Source organism: Aulonocara stuartgranti (assembly GCF_965226115.1).
Source record: "Aulonocara stuartgranti genome assembly, chromosome: 11".
In the NCBI taxonomy this organism is placed as follows: Eukaryota; Metazoa; Chordata; class Actinopteri; order Cichliformes; family Cichlidae; genus Aulonocara; species Aulonocara stuartgranti.
Window position 1 is genome coordinate 16,462,797 of NC_138947.1, and position 21,622 is coordinate 16,484,418.

The 21,622-nt window shown below is 39.2% G+C and overlaps 1 protein-coding gene across 8 annotated transcripts in view; it reads left to right on the top strand.

The window, feature by feature from the left end:
- arhgef1 (Rho guanine nucleotide exchange factor (GEF) 1) overlaps nucleotides 1-21,622 on the top strand; it is a 43,193-nt gene that overhangs the window by 14,024 nt on the left and 7,547 nt on the right. The window contains exons 2-23 of one of the 8 annotated variants that reach the window (XM_082551802.1): nucleotides 3,149-3,235; nucleotides 3,345-3,458; nucleotides 6,132-6,230; nucleotides 7,398-7,440; nucleotides 7,551-7,656; nucleotides 9,247-9,387; nucleotides 11,158-11,187; nucleotides 12,001-12,109; nucleotides 12,305-12,374; nucleotides 12,519-12,545; nucleotides 13,116-13,304; nucleotides 13,744-13,879; nucleotides 15,673-15,837; nucleotides 16,757-16,944; nucleotides 17,056-17,202; nucleotides 17,521-17,603; nucleotides 17,853-17,978; nucleotides 18,225-18,339; nucleotides 20,479-20,579; nucleotides 20,759-20,833; nucleotides 20,949-21,024; nucleotides 21,383-21,550. In XM_082551802.1, the coding sequence (XP_082407928.1) occupies nucleotides 3,185-3,235; nucleotides 3,345-3,458; nucleotides 6,132-6,230; nucleotides 7,398-7,440; nucleotides 7,551-7,656; nucleotides 9,247-9,387; nucleotides 11,158-11,187; nucleotides 12,001-12,109; nucleotides 12,305-12,374; nucleotides 12,519-12,545; nucleotides 13,116-13,304; nucleotides 13,744-13,879; nucleotides 15,673-15,837; nucleotides 16,757-16,944; nucleotides 17,056-17,202; nucleotides 17,521-17,603; nucleotides 17,853-17,978; nucleotides 18,225-18,339; nucleotides 20,479-20,579; nucleotides 20,759-20,833; nucleotides 20,949-21,024; nucleotides 21,383-21,550 (2,359 nt within the window). In that variant the 5' untranslated portion in view covers nucleotides 3,149-3,184. Of the gene's footprint in view, nucleotides 1-3,148; nucleotides 3,236-3,344; nucleotides 3,459-6,131; nucleotides 6,231-7,397; nucleotides 7,441-7,550; nucleotides 7,657-9,246; nucleotides 9,388-9,935; nucleotides 11,054-11,157; nucleotides 11,188-12,000; nucleotides 12,110-12,304; nucleotides 12,375-12,512; nucleotides 12,546-13,115; nucleotides 13,305-13,743; nucleotides 13,880-15,672; nucleotides 15,838-16,756; nucleotides 16,945-17,055; nucleotides 17,203-17,520; nucleotides 17,604-17,852; nucleotides 17,979-18,224; nucleotides 18,340-20,478; nucleotides 20,580-20,758; nucleotides 20,834-20,948; nucleotides 21,025-21,382; nucleotides 21,551-21,622 lie in introns of those variants that run through there. The other 7 variants (XM_082551803.1, XM_082551800.1, XM_082551799.1 and 4 more) reach the window with 7 other exon arrangements.

Genomic DNA, 21,622 nt, shown 5'->3' on the forward strand with positions numbered 1-21,622 from the left:
ATTCTCTCACTTTCTGCCTGTCTCCCAGTTTCACTTTCTGCCTGTTTGCAATCTTACCCACTGTTTCACTCCCTCTCTTTACCAGAGCTCACGGTGACTTTCATGTCTTTCTCACCCCACTTATCTTCTATTGAACACATACACTGAAATCAGGCCATAAATCAAATAATGATCATCTACACAGTCACATTTCCTTATAAACTCTAACCACTTAGTGAGTTATTTGTTCCTACTTAACAGACAACATGCAAAACCGCATATGTGAGCAAGTTTACAATGGCACAAAAAGTGTACTTAAAGTATGAAAAGACACTGAGAAACTCTGTGGATTTCATGAATCTTTTTTTTTTTAGAAGAAGCTAATATAGTGAGTTTATCAAATATCTTACAAATTACAAGTTATGTAACTACATTGATGTAATAATCCTGAGAATTTAATATTGCTATAACAGGATATTCTTGTCTACACTGGTTAAAAAATAGTAAAGGTACAATTACCGGAGTATAAATGGCGATGCAAAGCTGAATAGCTGACACCTTTTCATAGTTTGCACTGTATACAGATTATAATAGGAAACTTGCTGTAAAAAGCACAACACTTATCCAAATCTGACTGTCTTTAGTCTTGACTCTGGGCTAGAATAGAATGTAAAGCTCTATATCATTAGTCCCTCCTACACTAAATACATACAGGTACTATGCTATTTAAACAAAATTAAATAGAAAAGAATGAATGTAAATGAGTCCTTATACTAAAGAGGTGCTAGATGAAACGTTCAAATATGCTTCTTGCTAACATTTGGTCATGACTTTCTCTTCTTTTTCCCCCTCCTATGTTTTTAAGATGAATCAGTTTTTAACCATTTTGTCTCTGTACTCACTGTGCCTTGTGTTCTCACCTAACACTACAGTGCAGCTTTTTAACGTGTGTTTGTGTGACTGTGTGTATGTAATTGGGTGTTCCCTGGTGGCGGCTCTGGGTCTGCAACCTTCAGAGGACTGAATACAAGGGCTGTGTGTTGTTTGTGTGTTTTGGGGAAGAGGAAATGGTTTGGGCTGTAAAAGGGTGCAGCTAAATTGATGTACTTTTTCCCATTCATCATTTTCTAAAGCAAAAATTAGAATAAACCTTTTATTTCCAATTACTTGAGCTGCATTTTTAGACCTGAAGAGCTTGTGTCCCAACTAGAGGAGAGATTTCTGCAGAATGTTTTTACTGAACCCAACACAAGTCTGGAAAAATAAGGGACAAAATCTGGACACACTTCAGAGAATGTGATATTTTCCAATGCATGTTATACCCCAGGGAGAATTGAAGGAAGAAGTAGAATCCAAGGAAATCTCTCTAAAAAATAAAAAAGGAACAAGGTTGAAAACCAATATTTAAAGCCTGTTATCTTCAAGTCATCAGCCAGCACTGCATTGCAAACAGCCGTATAAATCACTGTGTGGACTCCAGAATTCTTCCTAAACCTATCATGAGTGAACACAGTTTGTCACAGGGTCCATAATTGCCTATTAAATAAATTAAAGGTTCACCTAAGAAAAGTGGGAAAACTTGAACCCATACCCTGGGTTTAAGAGTAGATGGCCATATAGTTTCTCAGTAGATGGTTCAAAAGCCTCTATCCATAATGGTACTACATGGGAGATGCAACAAGGCATGGCTGTCTTATTCATCTATAAAGGCCCCATAAATGCTAATGTATACAAGTTTTGTAGCAGCATATGCCACCATCCATATGATGTCTTTCCTATTTCAGCAGGGCAACATTCAGTTCATGTTACAACAGCACTGGTCTATGGAGGGAAGAAACCCTGGTGCTAAACTGGACTATGTTTTCTTATTGAGTAAAAATCGTAAAACAATTCCCCTCAATTCCCAAAAGGTTGAGTGTGGTTATAAAGGTACTCACTGTAAACTCATAAGTTCAAAACGATTACAGCCTCACCAAAATGTAATGCATCCCTCACTCATTATGAGCCAACCAGCTGACACACAGATGGATATGTATAAGTAGCTGCTCTCCTCATTTGTGCAAACGGATAGTAAAGGTCAAGTTACTAACTTAGTTCCAAAAATACAACTATATGTGATTAGCTGTCTATCAAATTGTTACCGGGGGCACCTCTAAATGGATTTCCTAAACATTTTGGTGCTTTACTCTAGAGATAAGTTTTTGTTCTCATGTTCATACCTATAGTAAGTTTAGAATCACGTTTAACATCTTGATCCATACTCAATAATCCAGTTAAAGTAAATCCCAGAAAGATGATTGTGTTCATCATTCTATTTTGATTGTTATGCAACTGTACTGTTTATAAGGTTGGAGAAACCTGCAGGGAGCTGAGACTGAAGAAGTCAGTGATGAAACATTCTCCCACGGTGCCTCCAGATGAACAGAATCAACTTTCTGGGAATCACCAGTTAACGAAACTTGTATATTTAAACACAAACTTCACACAGAACAGGAAGTTTTAACCCAGAACTTCGTAGAGTAAGGCAGCAGTACTAACCACACCTATCTTGTCTAATTTACTTTTTTTTAAATTTGTGTTACGGTGGTGGCTATATTAACACAGTCTCATAAAGCATTGTCTTCTAGTCATTTAAAAAAACAATTTTAAATCAAATTCAGAAATACAGTTAGCAATAGTTCCTTTTAAAAGAAGTAGTAAGGACATTGGTAAGCATACCCCAGCTTTTCATTTAACAGGTATTAAATTTAAAATGAACAGATCTTCTTTAAAAACATTTATAAATTTTTATTTAATAGCACTCATTGTTAGTGAAAAATAAATAATGCATTGAATTTTTGTGACTTTCTTGGATTGTATGAATGGGATTCTACTTAAAGCAGGTCTCTGCTTCTAATACAAGGACCCCACAACTATTATGGCCCATCAGGATTGTCTCGATCTCTCCAGAAGGCTGGTTTAGAAGCTGTGACATTTTCCCCCATCTTTCTGCTTGAACTTGTAGAACACTGGGAAAGTTCACTGTGTGTAAACTGTCATCTGGCTTTATGTCTGGCTCTGCTCAGTGGGAGCCCAGGACGTCAAAGAGATACCCTACCACTTCAAAGTATAGCACATAACTTTTGCTAATTGTTTTGTTTTCTTCCCCTCCCTGCCTCTTTCTCCATAGCAGGGTGTGTCTGGACCTCAGTGCTCTAACCCAGCCATGAGCATCATCGGGGCTGAGGATGAGGATTTTGAAAACGATCTGAATGAGGTGAGTGCAGAAAACAGTGGCACATGAAGGACTGAATGTTACTTGATCATCATATCTCAGATAAGTTATTCCATCTCCTTTTACACCTATTTATTTTTGTCTGTCTCAGTACGTGGAAGACCGGTCCAACACCTTTAACCACATAGAGCAGTTGAAGAGTCGGCCGACCCACCTGCTGGTTTTCCTGCAACATGTCATTCTGCAGTTTGACCCTGCTCCCCTGGTGAGAACTCACATTATGCAAGGTCCACTACAGCCAACAAGCTATATGAAACTGAGATAACACAAGCTTCCACAGAGCAGCTGCTGTTAACAGATATTTTTACAAAGTTAGTGACGATAATGATGAGTAACTCTAAATGTAGAGTTAGTATATCACCTTTTAGATATGATCTAATCATGAAATCCAAATCATAATAGTCATCAGTTTCTGTCTGGCTTGTGTGAAACACATGAAACAGCTATTTTGATGTCCACTGTACCTCAGTGTGGATTAAGACTGTTTTACCTATGAGTCCAATTTTACTTTTCAGAGTTAATATTTGGATTTAGGATAAAGGTTAGAATTAGTTGTTGGTTGGGGTTAAATTGGAGACCATGGAATGCATAATACCGATGAGTAACCCCCATGGGAATAGAGAAAAAGGTTTGTTTGCGTGTGTATGTCAGTGCTGATCAAAGGCATGCCTGTCCTTTTCCCTTTATTCTGCATGCAGAGAACATGACCCACCCAGGTACTGTTACACGTTTCACACCCATGATGTGCTCCATCACCCCCCTGCTTTTCCCTCATGTTTGTCACGACTTGAGTCGTGTAGTCTGTTAACAAAATATTTGTAATTCTGCAGCATTTAAGAAAATGTGGTTTGCATCAGTGGTTGCGTGCTCAATTTGCTTTGGGGTTATAGTGCGTCCACTAGACAAATGCAGGTTGGGGTATGTGCATGATAATCTCTGGAGGGGACAATAACTACTTTATGGGATACTGTCATTAGGATTCAACTATTAAATTGATGTCAGTCATTTTGTGTTAGACATTAGGGGTGCAACGATACACAAAATTCACGGTTCGGTTCGATACTTTGGTGTCACGGTTCGATATTTTTTCGATACAAAAAAATGTTCATGCATTTTTAATTTGTCATTTATTAAAATTATAAATATATATTTTAACTCAAAAGTACAGTTTTTAAATTTAACCCTAACCCTTGTGCGTGTTTTTTATTTTGACAGCGAATGCGCACCTGCGGACCACTTATGTGCAGCCCTGGTTATTTAGCTCGTCATATTGCAGCCACAGAAATTATTTTGTCCATGAAACCATAAAGCTGCACTTTCTTTTTGCCTTATAGTCTGATTTGTCATAACTTCTCCGTTTTGTGGTAAGCTTTTCTTTGGCTGTCACTTCTTCACCCTGACCTGTCTTATTTGGCTCAGCAGAACTGAAATGCTTTTACACACTCACTCACATAAGCTCAGCGATTCTCTGCGCGATCAACCTCTCACATGTTTAAGCTGCGGGAGATTTCACTTGTCATGTTTGCATAGTAAGCTAACGATGAATAAGACGATGTCAGAGGAATTGGTGCACAAATTATCATCACTCACAGATCAGTGCTGTCGCTCTCTATACACAGTTCGCACGATTGCAAAGTGAAAGCAAAAAACAAGCGCAAATTCAAACGCGATTTCAATATGTCACATATTGACAGTGGCTCACCGATGCCAATGACATAATTACCCAGCTACATTTCTGAAAGAATGCAAAAGCATTGACATATATTTTTCCTTCCTACAATAGCCCGACGGGCAGGGAAGAGATAGATTTTGGTAGCCCGACTGAAAAAATCGCTAGCTCCGGGACGTCGGGCTAGCGATATTGCGAGCCCTGTATCTGATTGAGGAATCACTCATCTTTGGAAAAGAGAGTTTATTACAGAGAAATGGCTCTTTCCAAAATAAAAGCTATACTATCCGCTTCTTCTGGGCTATATTCTCAGCAGCATAAGGAGAATCATGTGCTAACAGCTGTCTAAATGACTCGGCTAAAGTTAGTAGCATGCTTGTTGTTTTTGTCTTTGCACTAGGATGATGTCGGCGTAAATGTGCAGTCATATTCGTTGTGTTCCCACTAGTGCTTTCAGGTTAATCTCGTTGAAATGACCTTAACGCCACAACACGGCAAATCTCCGTTAACAAGCTACCGCCGATCGCTCCGTGCATGGGGCTAGACGGCCAACACGTTAACGAGCTAACTGCGCTAACACACTAGTTCACACCAATGAGGCATTGCATGGCACATCCAACATACTGTTTTACTTTAGTCCATGACTCGCTTACCTTCAGAGTCATACGTCACATGAAAACCAAAATAATTCCAAACGCCAGATCTGAATGAGGTTCAATTTGCCTGTTGCAAGGAGAGCTTAACTTCTGTCTCGCTAGCTTGCCCTGCGCTCTTCCTTCTGACTATGCTGTCTGTGTTGAGCGCTCAGTGGATCTGCGCTGGACAGTGCAGCCTAGGCGGAGTAGTCGAACACAGATTCACTGAGCGCTCAACACAGACAGCATCGTCAGAAGGAAAATTGATAAAATAAATTACAAATGTTGTATTGTTCGATACATATGCGTACCGAACCGAAAGCACTGTATCGAACGGTTCAATATCGATACGAATATCGTTGCACCCCTATTAGACATGTAAGCACACTGAGTCAAACTGAAGTTGGGTTTTTATGTCTGGCATGCCTTTATGTGATGTAGGTGTTTGTGATCTTTAGTGGTCATGTCAAATAAAATTGTGACAGCTGTGGTCATAAATTGGCACAAGTAGTTATTTTAAAAGATTTTGGAGCTATTCAGTACTAAATAAAATTGTCTTTTTCCCAATTGTCAGCTCTGTTACCTCCATGCTGAGCTCTTCAAAAACCTCAGTGCCAAAGAGACCAAAAAGCAGTTTGGGGATTTTTACACAACCTTCTTGGACAAGGGTGCAGTAAGTAGCAGACTACTCAACATTTCTGTCTTTTTTAAAGCCGTCTCGATTATCAAAAATTGGCCCAAATGTTTATACCTTTCATAGCCAAAATAGAGATAAAGATGTAAAGCTTGAAACATTAAATTTATTGCAGACTTCATGCAAAAAACAAAAAAACAAAACGCAGAACAATTCAGTACAGAGAGGGAATGAAGTCACTCTGATAATTAAATACAAAGTATTTTATACCCTTTATACTCTTTATCTTATCTGTCCTTATTTACCTTTTGCTGTAAATGGAGTTATAATTGCACTGTAAAAAAAATTGATAACCACTAAAATGATTTCTTCCCTCAGATTCTTTTGGCTCATGGCCTGGATGATCAAACTATCAAAGTTCTGCTTGCATGATTTGAAATATACCCATAATAACAGACTGTAGGGTTGGCTCCCTGTCTATGTATTTTTAGATCATTGATATTCTCTTAATTCTTAGGTTTAAACTTATCTTTGAGCTTCTTAACTTCAAGGTTAGTAAGACAAAAGTAGCCTTTGTATGATCAGTACAATATTGTGTTTTATTTTTCTAAAATTATGAATTTACTGAGCTGCTCAGCTCAATAAATAAGATGAACTTATGAGAGAGGAATCCATTGTTTTTGTTTGCTTTGTCTGTACAGTATCTGTCTTGCACACCTGGCCCACATTACTGTCCATTATATTTGCTCCTTAGAGCTCATGCACTGTACATGTCTATCAGTTGAGTCAAACTCCCTGCCAGCCCGTACAGCCTCACAGCTTCCTGTCAAGATCGTGGGAAAGCCCTGTAGAAGGAATCATCTTCGCTCAGTCCCTCCTTTCAGGGTGAAAAAAGGAGGGACTGAAAAAAGGAGGTTAACCCTCTGTTAACCTATTGACGTAAAGTTGGCCCATGTGGTTATTTTCATGTCAATGACAGAGCTGACATGAGCACAGAGCATCCCCCTTTGGAGTATCTGTTTTTTCTCTTATCTATATTTCCTGTGTTAAAATGCCACCCTGTGGTGACATCTAGCTACTGCATCACAGTGTTTTACAAAACAAACTGAGAATCCATACTGTCAGTTAGTCTGAATGTTGTCTGAATCGTATCTCATTTTTCTATTTTTCGCTCTGTATCTTTTTGTCATTTGCTTCACATTACAGGTTCTGAAAGTGGCAGTACCAGCTCACGTAAACTCTGAGTTGGGTAAGTTATTTTCCAGTGATGTTTATAGATATAAGTCAGTGCATTGTTGTTTTGTTCCTCTCTAGTTTTTGACTCACTCTTTCCTTTCTCTTTTCCGTCTTCTCCCTAAGATCGATCCCGTCTAGATGTGCTCACAGATGATATCCAAAAGCGCTTTGTTCAGGACATTCAGAGCGTCCAACTTGCTGAAGTGGCCAAACAGTTGGAGGATTTCAGGTGAGAACTCTACTCAGGCTTTACATACTTTACTAAATTGGCAAGAAGTTTATAAATGCACAACAAGCATCTCACAACATGATTAGAACATCCAGGGTTGGGATTAATGGCTGGTATGTGATCAGGGACATTCTTGAAACTTTGGTTAATTAATTTTTAAAAAATTACTACAATAATAATTACACTTTTTATTAATCTAAAGGTTGGTGTTGTTGGTGTTTCTCCTCACTAAAAAAAAGAAAGCTTCCGTTTGATGATCTGTCTTGTTATTGTCTTTGATACATTTTCAGTGAGTTACTTCAAAACAAGCTGAAAAATAATTTTCAAATTTTGGTCTCAAAAAGTTTATTTTGTTTGTTGTTGGAAATGAGAGTTAAAAGGTGTAACAACACTTATCTGGACACTGAGCTGCTTTAAATTACCATCTCAGTTCTTTTGCATTGTTAACCCAATAACTACAATTCTGCATTACTCAAGTAACTTGAAACAGTTTTTTAAAGTAATTAATTGGATTCAACTTCTAGGTCTAAAGCTATTTATGAATGTTAGTATTTGACAACATTCAACAGTTATGTGAACTTAACATTACTGTGCATATCCTGATTGTAGGTATGTAATTTATAAAATCTAGCCCTCCTCCATTTAGAATTGCAACAGTGACTAATACACATTAGTCACTAAAGGGAAGATTAATACAAAACTACCAGTGTTTACACATAAAGATTTCAATATGAAATCTTTATGTGTAAACACTACAAAAGGTTGTCTTGTCTTTCTCTATCCTATGTTAATGACACCTGTGCTTAGGTAAACAGAAATATGCAGGCCACTCTTTACCAAAATCCATATGAAGCACACTGATCTTACATTTGAGAGTAAGATGACAAAGGAAGGTTGAAGGTCATGGAGAAAAAATGAGTAGGTGATTCTATAATTTAATTTTTTGCCCATTTCTCAGTCCTAGATTTATGTGTACCTTTTTAATGAATTAGAAAAACATAATGAACTTTGCAAAAGTCTTGAACCACAAAAGTCTTGAACCACCCCTCATTTTTTATGTGCAAGCTTAAATTGAAATACGGAATATAAGGTAAAAACACAGTTTGAACAATTCAAAGAAACTTGAAAGTAAGTATTTGGTATGACCACATCTATCCTTCAGCACTGCGTAAACTTCTTTAGGCGACTTTCTTGTCATTTCTTTAAGTACTCTTCAGGAATGGTCCAAAGCTCTTCTTTGGATGCTATCTGCCTTTTGTTCACTTTTTCACCAAGATGAACTCACACTGCTTCAATGTTGTTTAGGTCTGACCTCTGGAGAGACCAGTCCATGACTGGTTCTATTGTATGTTTTTCTATCTGGGTGTACTTTTACTGCTTTAGCAGTGTGTTTGGGGATCACTGTGATGCTGACAAATGATGCTATTGCTACTCATACACTTACCAGTCGGTATTACATGGTGGATCAAAAGCTGACTGTGCTTTTCTGTTACTTTTGCACAACACTGTCTTCATTTTATCCTTTTAGTGTTAAAAGTTTGAGATGTTTTTGCTAAACTTGATTCTCTGCTCTTGCTCTGTGTTGCCTAGGCAAAAGAGGATGATGGGTATGACCCTCAGTGAGGCTGAGCTAAATGACGTGGACAGCCACTATCCCACCGACCGTGTCCCAACGGATATGAAGGAGAAGTCTGTTGCTGAGAACCTCCTAGAGAAGATGTCTGAGACACAGTGAGTTTTACTCCACTTTTCAACAAATATTTCAGGTATCCAGCCTCCACAAAGTGAAGTTCAAGTCATTTTCTGCATAGAGATTCTGCTGGATGTGCTTAAAATGCCAACGATTACTAATAATGGGTAACCACTTTACATATTACAATAATTTTTTGTTAGATGTTCTTGGGAGCTATTTTCTCTGCTATTACTTTCTGCTGTGCACATGAAGATGACTGATCTGTTGGCTAAAGCTGGTAGTTTTGTATTAATCTTCCCTTATCTTGCTTCTAAACTTCCTTAAAAGGAAAGCGTTAGCATTAGTCGTGCACAAATCCATTTCCAAACAGCTTATAAAGCAGGTAATTGATGAAATTAAGATGACAAGGGACTTGTGATTGAAACACAACAAAACAGAGCCAGAAAGACATGAGGAAGCGGAGAAGAAAAATGGAGTCAGTAGTGCCACGCTGGCAGGAAGGCTCTCCCCTGGCATTTTGCCAACTGAAGGAGGGCTGGTAGTGGGAGGTGGAGGGGGTAAGACAGCAGAAGAGACAAAGGAAAAGAAAGGGCCAGAGGGTTATCGATGCTGGATAGCTCCTGCCCTGAACACAGTTAAAGAAAGAAAGTAAGAGATCTAGGGGAAAGTTAATCTATCCTTGACCCCGTGGCAAACCACAATGTGTTATCCTCTACAAGAAATGAGTCAGACAGAGAGGGAGACGAGGCCAGGGAAAGGGGCAGAAGACTGTCTAACTTCATCTTGTCAAAGAGAGAAAAAAAAGATCAGCAGAAATGAAAAGAGGTGCACTGTGCACAAGCAGCACTCATCCTGTGAATATAACCACGATGAGAGTGGAGGAGACACAAAAAGCCTGCAAAGGAGTCTCTATCAAAGACGTGATAATTCAGTTTTGACTCACTCAATTACTATCACACAGTTGGATCTTTATCTCCAGTGCACAAACGAATCATTCAGCCTCACTCCATTCAGTCCTGCTCGCTATTCCTCTCCGGCACTCCCACACTCAGTCACCCCTCTGCACTCACACGCACACACCTCCCTCCATTCTTGACCACAACACAGTGACCTCACCCCATCTGTTTCTTATTGGTCTCTTTGATGAAGCGAACAAGGCAACCAGTCGATGTGATTGGATTATGCAAGGAAATCCCGAGGAAACCCCTCCCATCCTTTATGTTCATCTCAAAACATCAGTATCCAATTTCCACAGTCTTGCCTGCATGTTGCATCAGACAAACATGGTTAAATAGACATTTCCGCTGCGCTGGAGCACTTCTGATTTTGCTTTGCAGGCGGCTGACTGAAGAGACAAAGCAGGGCAGAGAATTTTTGATACTGAGGACAGCAGTTTGGTTTTTCTTTTGCAAATCGCCAAGTGTGCAGATTGAGTTTAAAATTTCTGGAACAGGCAGAAGAGTAGCTTTTGAAGCATCTTTTGCACTTTTAATCTTTTTTTTTGTTTTAGATTTTTAGTTTTTCTTTCCTTTTTTGGTGGATTCTTAGAATATGATCAATAGCTGCAGCTCTGACCCCAACAGCATAACAATCAGTTTTGAGTTGTATCAAGAAAAGCTTAATCACTTCAGATTCCACAGGCCTAAAACAGAGTTCATAGTTAGTCGAGCAAGAGAAAGAAAAAATGTTACTTAAAAGGAAGAGGTGAGTTAGATGCAGCATCAGAATTACTTTTGTTGTTTGTTTCTTTGTTTTGTTTTTTCTGTCTACAATAGTGACATCGCTGACACTTGTCTCTGTTCTTTCAGATCAACAGGTGCCTTTGATGAGGATAAATGGTGAGTCAATGGTGTTGTTGTGTATATATATTTTTTCTTCTTTGTGTAGCAGCTTTGACCTCTGCAAGCCTGGGTGTGGTCCGGCCAAACATTTGGCATACTGTTTCAAAATGTATGTTGCTGTAGAAGTATGTTAGAAAATCCAATCCAAAAATATATTTTTTTTCTGTATTGTCACTGCACTCGTTTTTATTCTATTTGCATTAAATTTTTCTTTTAATGTCCTTATTAGACAATATATTCTCTTAGTGCATATATTTGACTAACCTTGTCATGCATGCCTTAGTGTCTTTAGGCTACTCTCTGAGGACTCCTCGTCCTCTTCAGTTCAAATTCTTTATTGTACGCCTTGTACTCAGGCGGCAGACTCTGAGAAACTGTGCAGTGTCTGGTAATGTGATGCACTTTTGTTCTATGCACATCCCCAGTGTCTCCTCCCTTTCCTAGCTCCTTTAATATCTCCTCAGCTCTTTGTGTCTCTTCTTTTTCCCTTCCCACTCTTCTGAGCTCCTCCTCTCATGCTCCTCCTCTAGACATTCTCCAACTCCCTCTTTCCTTCTAGTCTTTCATGAAGTTCGTCCTTTTTTTTTTTTTTTTTTTTTTAAACCAAGTGTCTCAACTGTATTACTTGGAGATAGAATAAGCACACTGGTATTTTTGCTGCCATTAATGTGAGGACACATGCGTCTGTAGGGACTTTAAATATAAAAAAAATATATATATATATAGATATATATTCTGGGAATTTAAGCAAGTTCATTTGTTTAAAAACTATATATTATTATTAACACAAGTTTCTTGTTTCTCCACTAGCCAAACCATCTTTAATGCTGTGGTCTTGTACATGAAACACCTCGGGGTTAAAAACAAGGCAGCTGACAGTAAGAAGTCCAAAGGAGGTTTCTTCACTAGAAAGACTAAGGTAAGGTAAACTGACAGCATTGGTATCCTATTAGAAAGCTAAATAAATGCATCAACAATCAGAACAGTGCAAGGCAATTATTGGCCTGCAGTGTTCTTCTTAAACCATTTTGTAGTTGAATTTGTATTTTTTCAGCCTTTTGATCTTATTTTAATTTTACCTTATTTTTTAATTTCCTACCTGGTGATATTGCAGCCCAAGAGTAAGGATGATATCCCAAAGGCCAAAAGCTCAAGAGTGTTTCCTGTTTTACCAAACTGGATGGGTGTGTATAAATTTTTTTATTTTTCCTGTGTTATAATTAATATACTAAACTATATAATATACTGACTTTTAAAATTTGCTAAGTGATGTTGATGAATAATGTGGATATGAAAATATTTTGTCCTACCCTTCTTTCCAGTTACAGTTGAGTCCAAAATTAAAGTGGATGAAGGTAGTCACTGTTCAGAATCCTCCCCTTCTGCTTTTTAACTTGTAGATTGAGAATGGTACTAATTAACCCGCAAGCATGTGTGCATGTCCTGAATCAGTACAGCAAAGCATGTGGGTGGAGCATTGTTTAATTGATGTTGTGCATTGGAGTGGTTCTTTACAAATATTATACTAGCACTGAGTCTTTAAACACTGAAAATGTCATAAGTTTTCATAAATATTTTCTAATCTAAATGGTTGTTCCTCAACTCTTAGACCTTGTTGGCTAAAATCACTTGTGTGGCCCCCTAACCCATACCCATCCAAATCTCGTAGTTGATGACTTTGCACTTTAACTCAGGATTCCCCATTTGTTTTGTGTCTTGCAGAGACTTGCATTAATCTAAAAAACATTGTTGATATACTTTTTGTTTCAAACCAGTCCTTTTGTTAGCTGCAGAAGTCCTGTCTGTCTGACTTACAAAATCTGCTGTGTGCTGTTTTTTGTTTGTTTGTTTGTTGTTAAGTGAATGAGGTTCTTTGTGGTCATGGTTTTTTGTTTGTTTGGGTTTTTTTTCTTCGTCCTCTCAAGCAGACAGGGATAGAGGGTCAGTCGATCGCAAAGGTCCTGGTGCTAAAACCACCCCGAATGACTCTGGAGTTCCCACTATATCGTTGAACAAGAAGCAGAGTCTAGTCCCTCCTGTGCAACCTGCGGTAGATGTTGATTCCCCAAGCAACAACGCCACCAGCACGACTACCATAGAGGCACACAGTGACGGTAAGGTTGCTCATTGATACTGATGAATGAGATACACCACAGTTGTTTTGGTGTCCTTGTTTAGTATTTTATTGCACTGCCGCTGTCATGGTGTCATGACATGCTTTTTCAGGAGATTATTTGAAATGATGGTGAAACATTTATCTGGCCAGAAATAGTTTTCAGTTTAAAACTCTTTTCTAAAATGAAAACATGTTGTGATTTGGGCTAAATTCTAACATTCTCCTAAAAGTCGCACCCTGACAGTACTAATGTACACAAGATATAACACACAGGCATTTTATGGGCACATAAAAATTGTATCACTATTATATTATACCAGCCTTCAGAGTGATTTGATGTGTTCTTGTAAAATGATTTCCATTATTTCTTTTGCTTAAAACAGAAGGTCAATTTTATTTAACAGAAAAATGCTAAATTTAATTTTCAATTCTTCTAGCTGTCCCAAGCAATCGTTTAGAGCTTCCAACTCTGCAAGATGACTTGCCCTCTGGGCCTGCAGGTGGGCTGATCGAGCCCATCTCGCCCATCTCACCCAGTGACATCCCGCCTGAGGAGCCTGTGGAGAAAGAAAGGTGAGAAGGACGGAGATAGTAATAACAAGTATTGTCTAGGGAGTAAGATAATATCTGCAGTGTAATGAGTAAGAGATTATAAGCATTTCACAGATTTAGAGATTGTAATCAGATTATAATTAGACTTTATGGGAGACGAATGACCAGGGTAAAGTGGGGGAACAAAATGTGTTTGAATTGCTGAGGCTGGGGCGAGCATGGTAAAACTCCCCCAGCAGTCTGTCCCTGCTGTGTGCTAGCTTTTGTCATGCTGCCCATTGCTCGCTAGCTAACAGAGTCTTCAGTCTTGAGATGGACCCCGATCAGGTGAACCCAAATCCAGCCTTCTACTTCCAGCACTCTGCCTTTCCTTTCCTCATTCCCTCTCTCCTTTTTCTTCTCCATAATGGCACGTGTGCTCTTTCAAATATCTTCTGTGTTTTTTGTGTCTGCGTCCTTTGCATCTCTTGTTGATGTTTACAGCAGAGCTTTATTGCAGGTTTTGTCGCATATAGACATCCGCTGTGCAATTCTATCTTTTTTGGGGGGGATTGAGGTACATGTTGGCAATAAAAAGGCATATTTATCCATACTTGCATATTTGTGATCATAATAGTGCCATTGCATCAATATTGACTCTTTCTAAGTCACAGCCATTAGCCTTGTTAAGCCAAAGTAAAAGCTTTATAAGAATTTGAATATTGGCAAGTTGTTCTACTGCCAGGCTTGAGACAAAACTTAACACTATGTAATTACATTAATAGTCAAATATAGACACTACATTTAGTTCAGCGTTTTTAGTTCATTAGAGCTTTTTATTTTATGTGCTTTTCAAGGTGTCTCTGTCTGTTGCCATGGTCAGGGCCCGTCCTTTGTCCTGCTTGTCTCCACCGTATGTGGTGTTAAATGTTGTGCCAGGGGCTTTGGCATCGTTTTTGGCATGCTATTCTGACAGAGGTTTTAAAATTAGTTTAGGATAGTATGGAGGGATGTGCTTTTTGAACGTTATGGTTGTCACTGTGGCTTACAATAGTTGTGTAAAGGCGAGTGTGTAACAATGTGGTGTCCCGTGTTTTTGCAGACGGAAGACAAGGTGGGTGTCAGCGCCTTGACAGAGTCATGGACATGCTTCAGGCCTTATACTGATCGCATATCACACAAACACAGAACACAACACTCACATGCACATGCTCACATTGAGCTTCACAGTGCTTTGCAGATACGTAACATAAACATGGTGAAACATTTTTAACCTGCTTGTGAAAGAATTAGCTGATTGTTGAGATTAGCTGGATTTTTTGTTGTGTGAAACTGGAGAACTGCTGAGATAGCTTAAAGTTGCAAAACTGGAAACTTGTACAGTATAGTCCACAAAGTACAAGCAATGCCTGGCTAGTTTAACATACCTTTTGTAGATTGGCAGTTTAATGCAGTGTATGAAATATACTTTTACTATCTAAACATATGCATGTCATATCATGCATATTTGCTTGTTATCCATTTTCTTTTTCTCTACCTTTTGCTGATATGATTTATATTTTTGTGTAAATTCTCTATTGATTTATCTCATCCTCTTTATCATCCTAATTACCTATTTTCATATGTACATCTGCTACGTACATCTGCTGTCTTTTCCTTCTACTATGTTTTCTGTTTTTTCTTTTTATTCTCTGGCCTCCCTTTTCCTCTTAAAATCCACACATTTTCCTCTTTTCTTCCTGCTGCTTTCTTTTGTTTCCACCTGTCATTTCTCTTTATTCTGTCTCAAACTGACTCCTTCCTCCCACATCCTTTCCCAACTTCAACCCCTTCAGTAGGAAAGTGGCACGCAGTGAAAGTGCCCGAGTGGACCGACAGTCATCACGGCGGCGTGGCTCTTCTCGGGCCAAACAGTCTCGCTCCCGTAGCGATGTGGACCTGCAGCCACCCTCTTCCACGACAACAACACCTGCCCCGCTCACCCCCCAACACCTCCATCCGTAAGATGGGCAAACCTTCTCTTAATGCCTCTCTTCCTCGTGAGGTGCACAGCAGGGACAGACAGGATGTCAAGTTGAAGTAGGAACAGTGCTGCAGTCCTGAAATAATCAGGAAGCACTTTAAAAATAAAAAATAATTTTGAAGGCTTAAAGCCACCTGGCTCACCACTGTAAAGATCACTTAGGAGGCATATCTGTTAATATCTGTTAAATATTCATGGAAAATAGTGCTAATTGTGTGGATGAGTGGAAATTATTTAAAAAGGCACATTTCTGTTTTCTCCTGTTGAAATTGATCACTCTGGCACTGTTACTGACTAACAGTTGCCTGACACATTGGCTGCTTTCTAATAGTTGACCTGTGCTGTGAGCATCGGGGAGTGAAGCATTTAAACAGCACTCTCATTTACAATGATAACGAGGTTCTTTAGGGGAACGAGGTCGGTCAATATTGACCGTTTGATAAACATTAAGTGCCCTTTTATTAGCTTAACTTGCTGTTTTCGAATGTAAAGAATTTTGCAGTTTCTTCTTTGATTATATTTTTATACAGTAATAGGAAATGGTGCGTTTTTCAAAGTTTAGATTTAATCTCAATTATTCTTGAATCACTTTAAAGCCAAAAAAATCTCGGTTTTATCTGAGCCATTGCCTGTTATTTATTGGTGAATTATCACAAGCTACTGAAATCGTGTTATTCTCAGTGAACATTTACTACCTAGATTATCTAATGTTAACATGTCCCTGATATGCATTTAGAAAGACCAGCTGTTTCACAACTACTTTTGTTCCACAGCCAACAGCCTCCAGCTGTGCTGCCAGAAAGAGTCACATAATTTGATAACTGACTGGTCGCATTTCGTCTAAGCTGTAGTTCTTGTTCTGAAGTAATCCCTCTCGCCCCACATTCATTCTTCAGCCCAGAAGGACTAAGTTTTGCCCCAGACCCTGGCCACTCCCCCACCAGCCCTTTCCCGCAGGTGGAGGAGGTGGATCCGCGGCTGCAGGAGTTTGAGTCTGATCCACCCAACTGGAGGGAGCTGGCCTCTCCTGAGGCTCTGTCCAAACTGACCAAGAAGGAGACCAAAATGCAAGAAGTCATAAATGGTAATTAGAGAGAGACAAACAGTTGATGAGACGATAGAGGAGTTTGTTGTATAGACTATATTTAAATTTCCTATTAATCACTCGTACTTTTACTACTGTCTTTCCTCTCAGAGTTGTTTACAACAGAGCACGCACATGTGCGAATGCTGAGTGTCCTTCAGGTGATCTTTGTCAGACCATTGGAGAGAGAGGAGCTTCTGACCTCAACTGAGCTGGCCGCCGTCTTCCCCAACCTTGATGAGATCACTGAAATGCACAGTAAGGGCTGCTGCAAAGAAGCATTTGTAAACACAGCCAGACAGCTGAATATAGCACCCTTCCTTCAACGAATATGCCATTATGCAAATAACACTCTTCCTTACTCATTAGTGAAATCACTAACTGCATGTACTACCTGCAATTGAGGGCACTGTCGTTAAAAAAGCATGATGCTAAATTTGTTCTGGCCAATAGTACCAAGTGTAGATACAAGACGAATGCATAGTGCTGCCTGAATTGCCAACACAGTGTTAGGAAAGAGAATATGCTCACTATCTACTTATAAGTCAGTTGTCTTTTTCTAACTTTCAATTTCAGGTAACTTCTATGAGAGCCTTAAGAAACAGCGTTTGGATAACAACTTCATAGTTAAATCCATCAGCACCACAGTGCTCAACAGAGTGAGTCGTCACAGTCTTTCACTTCATTTCATCATACAATATTTCTCTTTTCTCTCTGTGCATATTGTACAAAGTCAGTATGTGCCAACAAGTTCATTTTACACAATATTACTGTAAAAATGCAACAAGGATTTTGGCCTTTTCTGCACTTCTCGAGTTTGACTCACTTCATTATTATGATTTTTTTTTTTCCAACTAGCCACAACACAATCTTTGATTGTAATGTTTGTGTGTGCACGTGTGTTTCAGTTTGGTGGTACAGAGGGGGAGTGGTTCCAGAAACTGACAGCAAGGTTCTGCAGCCACCAGTCATGGGCCCTGGACCAGATCAAGACCAGGCAGAAGCGAGATCCACGCTTCAACATTTTCATACAGGTACCACATACACACAAACATATCCCCCAAGATTGAACAGAGACATACATGGACGCACTTTGCAGATGCAAAGTAATGCAAAATGTGACAAAGGTGTTCTAGTCTGACTGTGTGTGTGTGTGTGTGTGTGTGTGTGTGTGTGTGTGTGTGTGTGTGTGTGTGTGTGTGTGTGTGTGTGTGTGTGTGTGTGTGTGTGTGTGTGTGTGTGTGTGTGTGTGTGTGTGTGTGTGTGTGTGTGTGTCTCAGGAGGCGGAGAGTAAGCCCCAGTGCCGTAGGCTGCAGCTCAAGGACATCATTCCCATAGAGATGCAGAGGCTGACCAAGTACCCACTGCTGCTGGAGAATATCGCAAAGAACACAGGTGTGTGTCTGTATGTGTCCCTGGCCTGTTTGTTGCTCACTTTCATGTGTCAGTATATGTGCATCGATATTGTAAAACTTATTGCATTCTTACTTTCTTTACATTCTTACTTTTTACATTTATTCTTTCCTGATATATAAGATAGTCAAATGCATTTTTATTACACTGTGTATCATCATATTACTCAGCTATATAATGCTGTATATCTGGGTTTGAAAATGTAATCGGAAGTACCACCATCACCAATGATTATGATAGATGTTTGTGGTGTGATACATGAACGTGCACGTGCATGATCCATAAGAATTTCCCTCCTGCTCAGAATCTCTTTCTCTCTCACTTGCTTTATATAATGCTCTGTTTGTTATATACATAACAAGCCAAGGAAGAGAATGGTGAAGGAAGGTGGTTTAAATGACTTTGAATCTGGCATGATTTTTGGTGCCAGATGAGGTTGTCTGAGCATTTCAGAAACTGCTGCTCTACTGTGATTTTCCTGCCCAGCCATCTCTTGGGTTTACAGACTGGTCCAAAAAAGAGAGAAATATTCATTGAGTGGTTGTTCTCTAAGCAAAAATGCCTGGTTGACGCCAGATAGGGCTGTTCGATATAACGATATATATCGGATGACGATGTAAAAACGTCTATTGTTTCATTTTACGCTATCGTTTGTTTCGTGGTGTCGCAAAATAAACTGTTTACGGCAATATTTTTTCGGTTGATCTGATATCCTCGTGTTGGTGTTGTTCCCAGACCATCATGAAAATGTTGTTTCAGGATCAACATTGCAAGTGACCAATCAGAATGATGGTCTGGGAACAACACCAACACGAGGATATCAGATCATCCCTCTCTTTCATCGTTTTGATGGTCACTGTAGTGGCTATATTAATTTCTTGAAGTTCTCTCTTTCTCTTATATTTAATATAACCACACTACGGACGGGCAAGCGCCTGTTTTTATGCGTTGTGGTTAGCAACAACAACAGTAACACCATGTTTCACATAAACCTTTCACAATAAAGCTCAAGATCCTGTTGAGACTTTTCAAAATAAACCGAATCACGTGAAAGACCAGATTATTTACGGATGAGAAATAAAAAAGAGCCGCCAGGTGCTAAAAAATAAACCTTAGACTCAAATGTTAGAACAGGCTTTTCCCCGCAGCACGCTGTGTATTAAATACTCACAAAGGAAACGGCAGTCGTTACAACTTATGACTAAAAATGTATCGTTTCATGCATCGGTTAAAACACTCGACTCCAGCTACATGACGCGCAGCTGGAAACACTTCCCGCAAGTCGAGCTGCCCGAGATTCACAGAATTTACAGTTTACATTTTTGTAATTTATATCGTTATCGGGACGATAGAATTCCTATATCGGGATATGAGATTTTGGTCATATCGCACAGCCCTAACACCCAGAGGTCATTGGAGAACGGCCAGACTGCTGTAAGCTGATAGAAAAGTAGCCAAAATAATCATTTTACGATCAAGATATGCAAAAGAGCATCTCTGAATGCACAACTCAAGAGTATTTACAGCAACTTGTTAAATCTGTGACACAGAGAATTAAAAATGCATAGAACTGTGATGTTCTTTAAGGGACATTAAAGTAAAATAAACATATCTTGAGAATTTACAGCCTAAAGAGGTTTCAGCAGGATTCCTGTCTTCCTTCGTTTGAAGGATCAGCACAGAGTTCTATTGCAGTAAATCTTTTATATTCTTCAATGCCTCCATCAAAACAACTCACTGAAATAGGCAGCACCCTGATTGGGTGCCCCCAAGAGTATCGTAGAGTATCCCCAAAAGCTAAGGAAGAAAGCCAGAGTTAACAAAGAAAGTTACTAATTGCCCTTATGATAGCTGTCATCTCTTGCTTCAAAGTATATCCCCCTTCTGCAGGTGTTGATGTATGAACTATAACATAACACTTCTTGAGTACTTTGACTCTGTGACCAGAAAGTTGGTACCACGAGGAGGACCAATGGAAAGTTTTGGTGTGGGTTTTTTTTTTGTTTGTTTGTTTGTTTGTTTTTTGTTAGTGTTTTGTTACACTCTTGATTTATGGCTTTTGTCTGGGCTTTGCTGTTAAAGACATATTTTTCTCATCTCTGTATTTCTCTCTAACTGCAGAAGATCTAACGGAGAAGGCAGCAATTGAGAAGAGTGCAGAGTGTTGCAGAAAGATCCTCAACCACGTCAATGAGGAAGTCAAAGTGATGGAAAACCTGTTGGTAAGAAATGCTCAATTCACCACTCAGCCAACAGCTGCGTGGTAACTTGGCACCAATTGAAGTTTTGTAAATGAATTTTGAGACTTCTTTAGCTCACTGCTTATAAGAGTACATCTTTTTCTGTGCTATGTTATCAAACAGACCACAGTCTGACTCACAATCATTCTCTCTGCTCCCAGACTCTGAGGGAATACCAGCGCAAATTAGACACATCAGGACTAAAACCCAGTAATGAGCTCTATAGTGAATATAGGGTGGGTTTCTTTCAACTAAACTTGTCTTTTGCACACAGTGTTGCAATATTCCTTTTTTTTTCCTCCAAGATTTTGTTGAAACATATTCATGTTATTCTCCTCCTGTCTGTACTAGAACATTGACTTGACTCAGAAGAAGATGCTTTATGAAGGCCCACTGATATGGAAAGTCACCAAAGAAAAGGCCGTTGGTAAATATGTGCTATATTACAGGCCTTTCTTTCACAGCAACAAGGTCAAACATTTCAATATATTGCAAAGTAATACTTTTCACACTTAAACTAAAAAAGATTTTTAAAAGGAAGAAAAGATTTTGTAGAACGTCATACAGATTTTATGTCTTTCACTTCTCTTTTATGAACATCAAAATCGGCAAAAAAAACCCCAAAGAAACAGACTGACATAGTGATTTATTTACTTCCCCTTTAGCATTATTTCAGTTGAATTACCGAAATTTGGCAAGTTAATGAGAATCAAATAGGCAGCATAATGGTTGGCCTGTTGCCTCGCAGCAAGAAGGTCCCACTCTTTCTGTTCCCTGTCCTTCAGAGGTGCAATGTGTGTTGCTTGCGGACTTACTGGTGCTCCTCCAGAAGCAGGATGACAAGATGGTCGTCAAATGCCACAGTAAGAGTAACATCGCTGCACAGGACGGCAAGCTGATGCTGAGCCCAATTATTAAGCTGGACTCAGTCTTTCTCCGTGATGTGGCCACAGGTTAGCAGTGCACCACAGTACAGTAGTTTGCAAGTCACTCTAATCGTAAGATAAGTCTTTGAATTGCTGTTT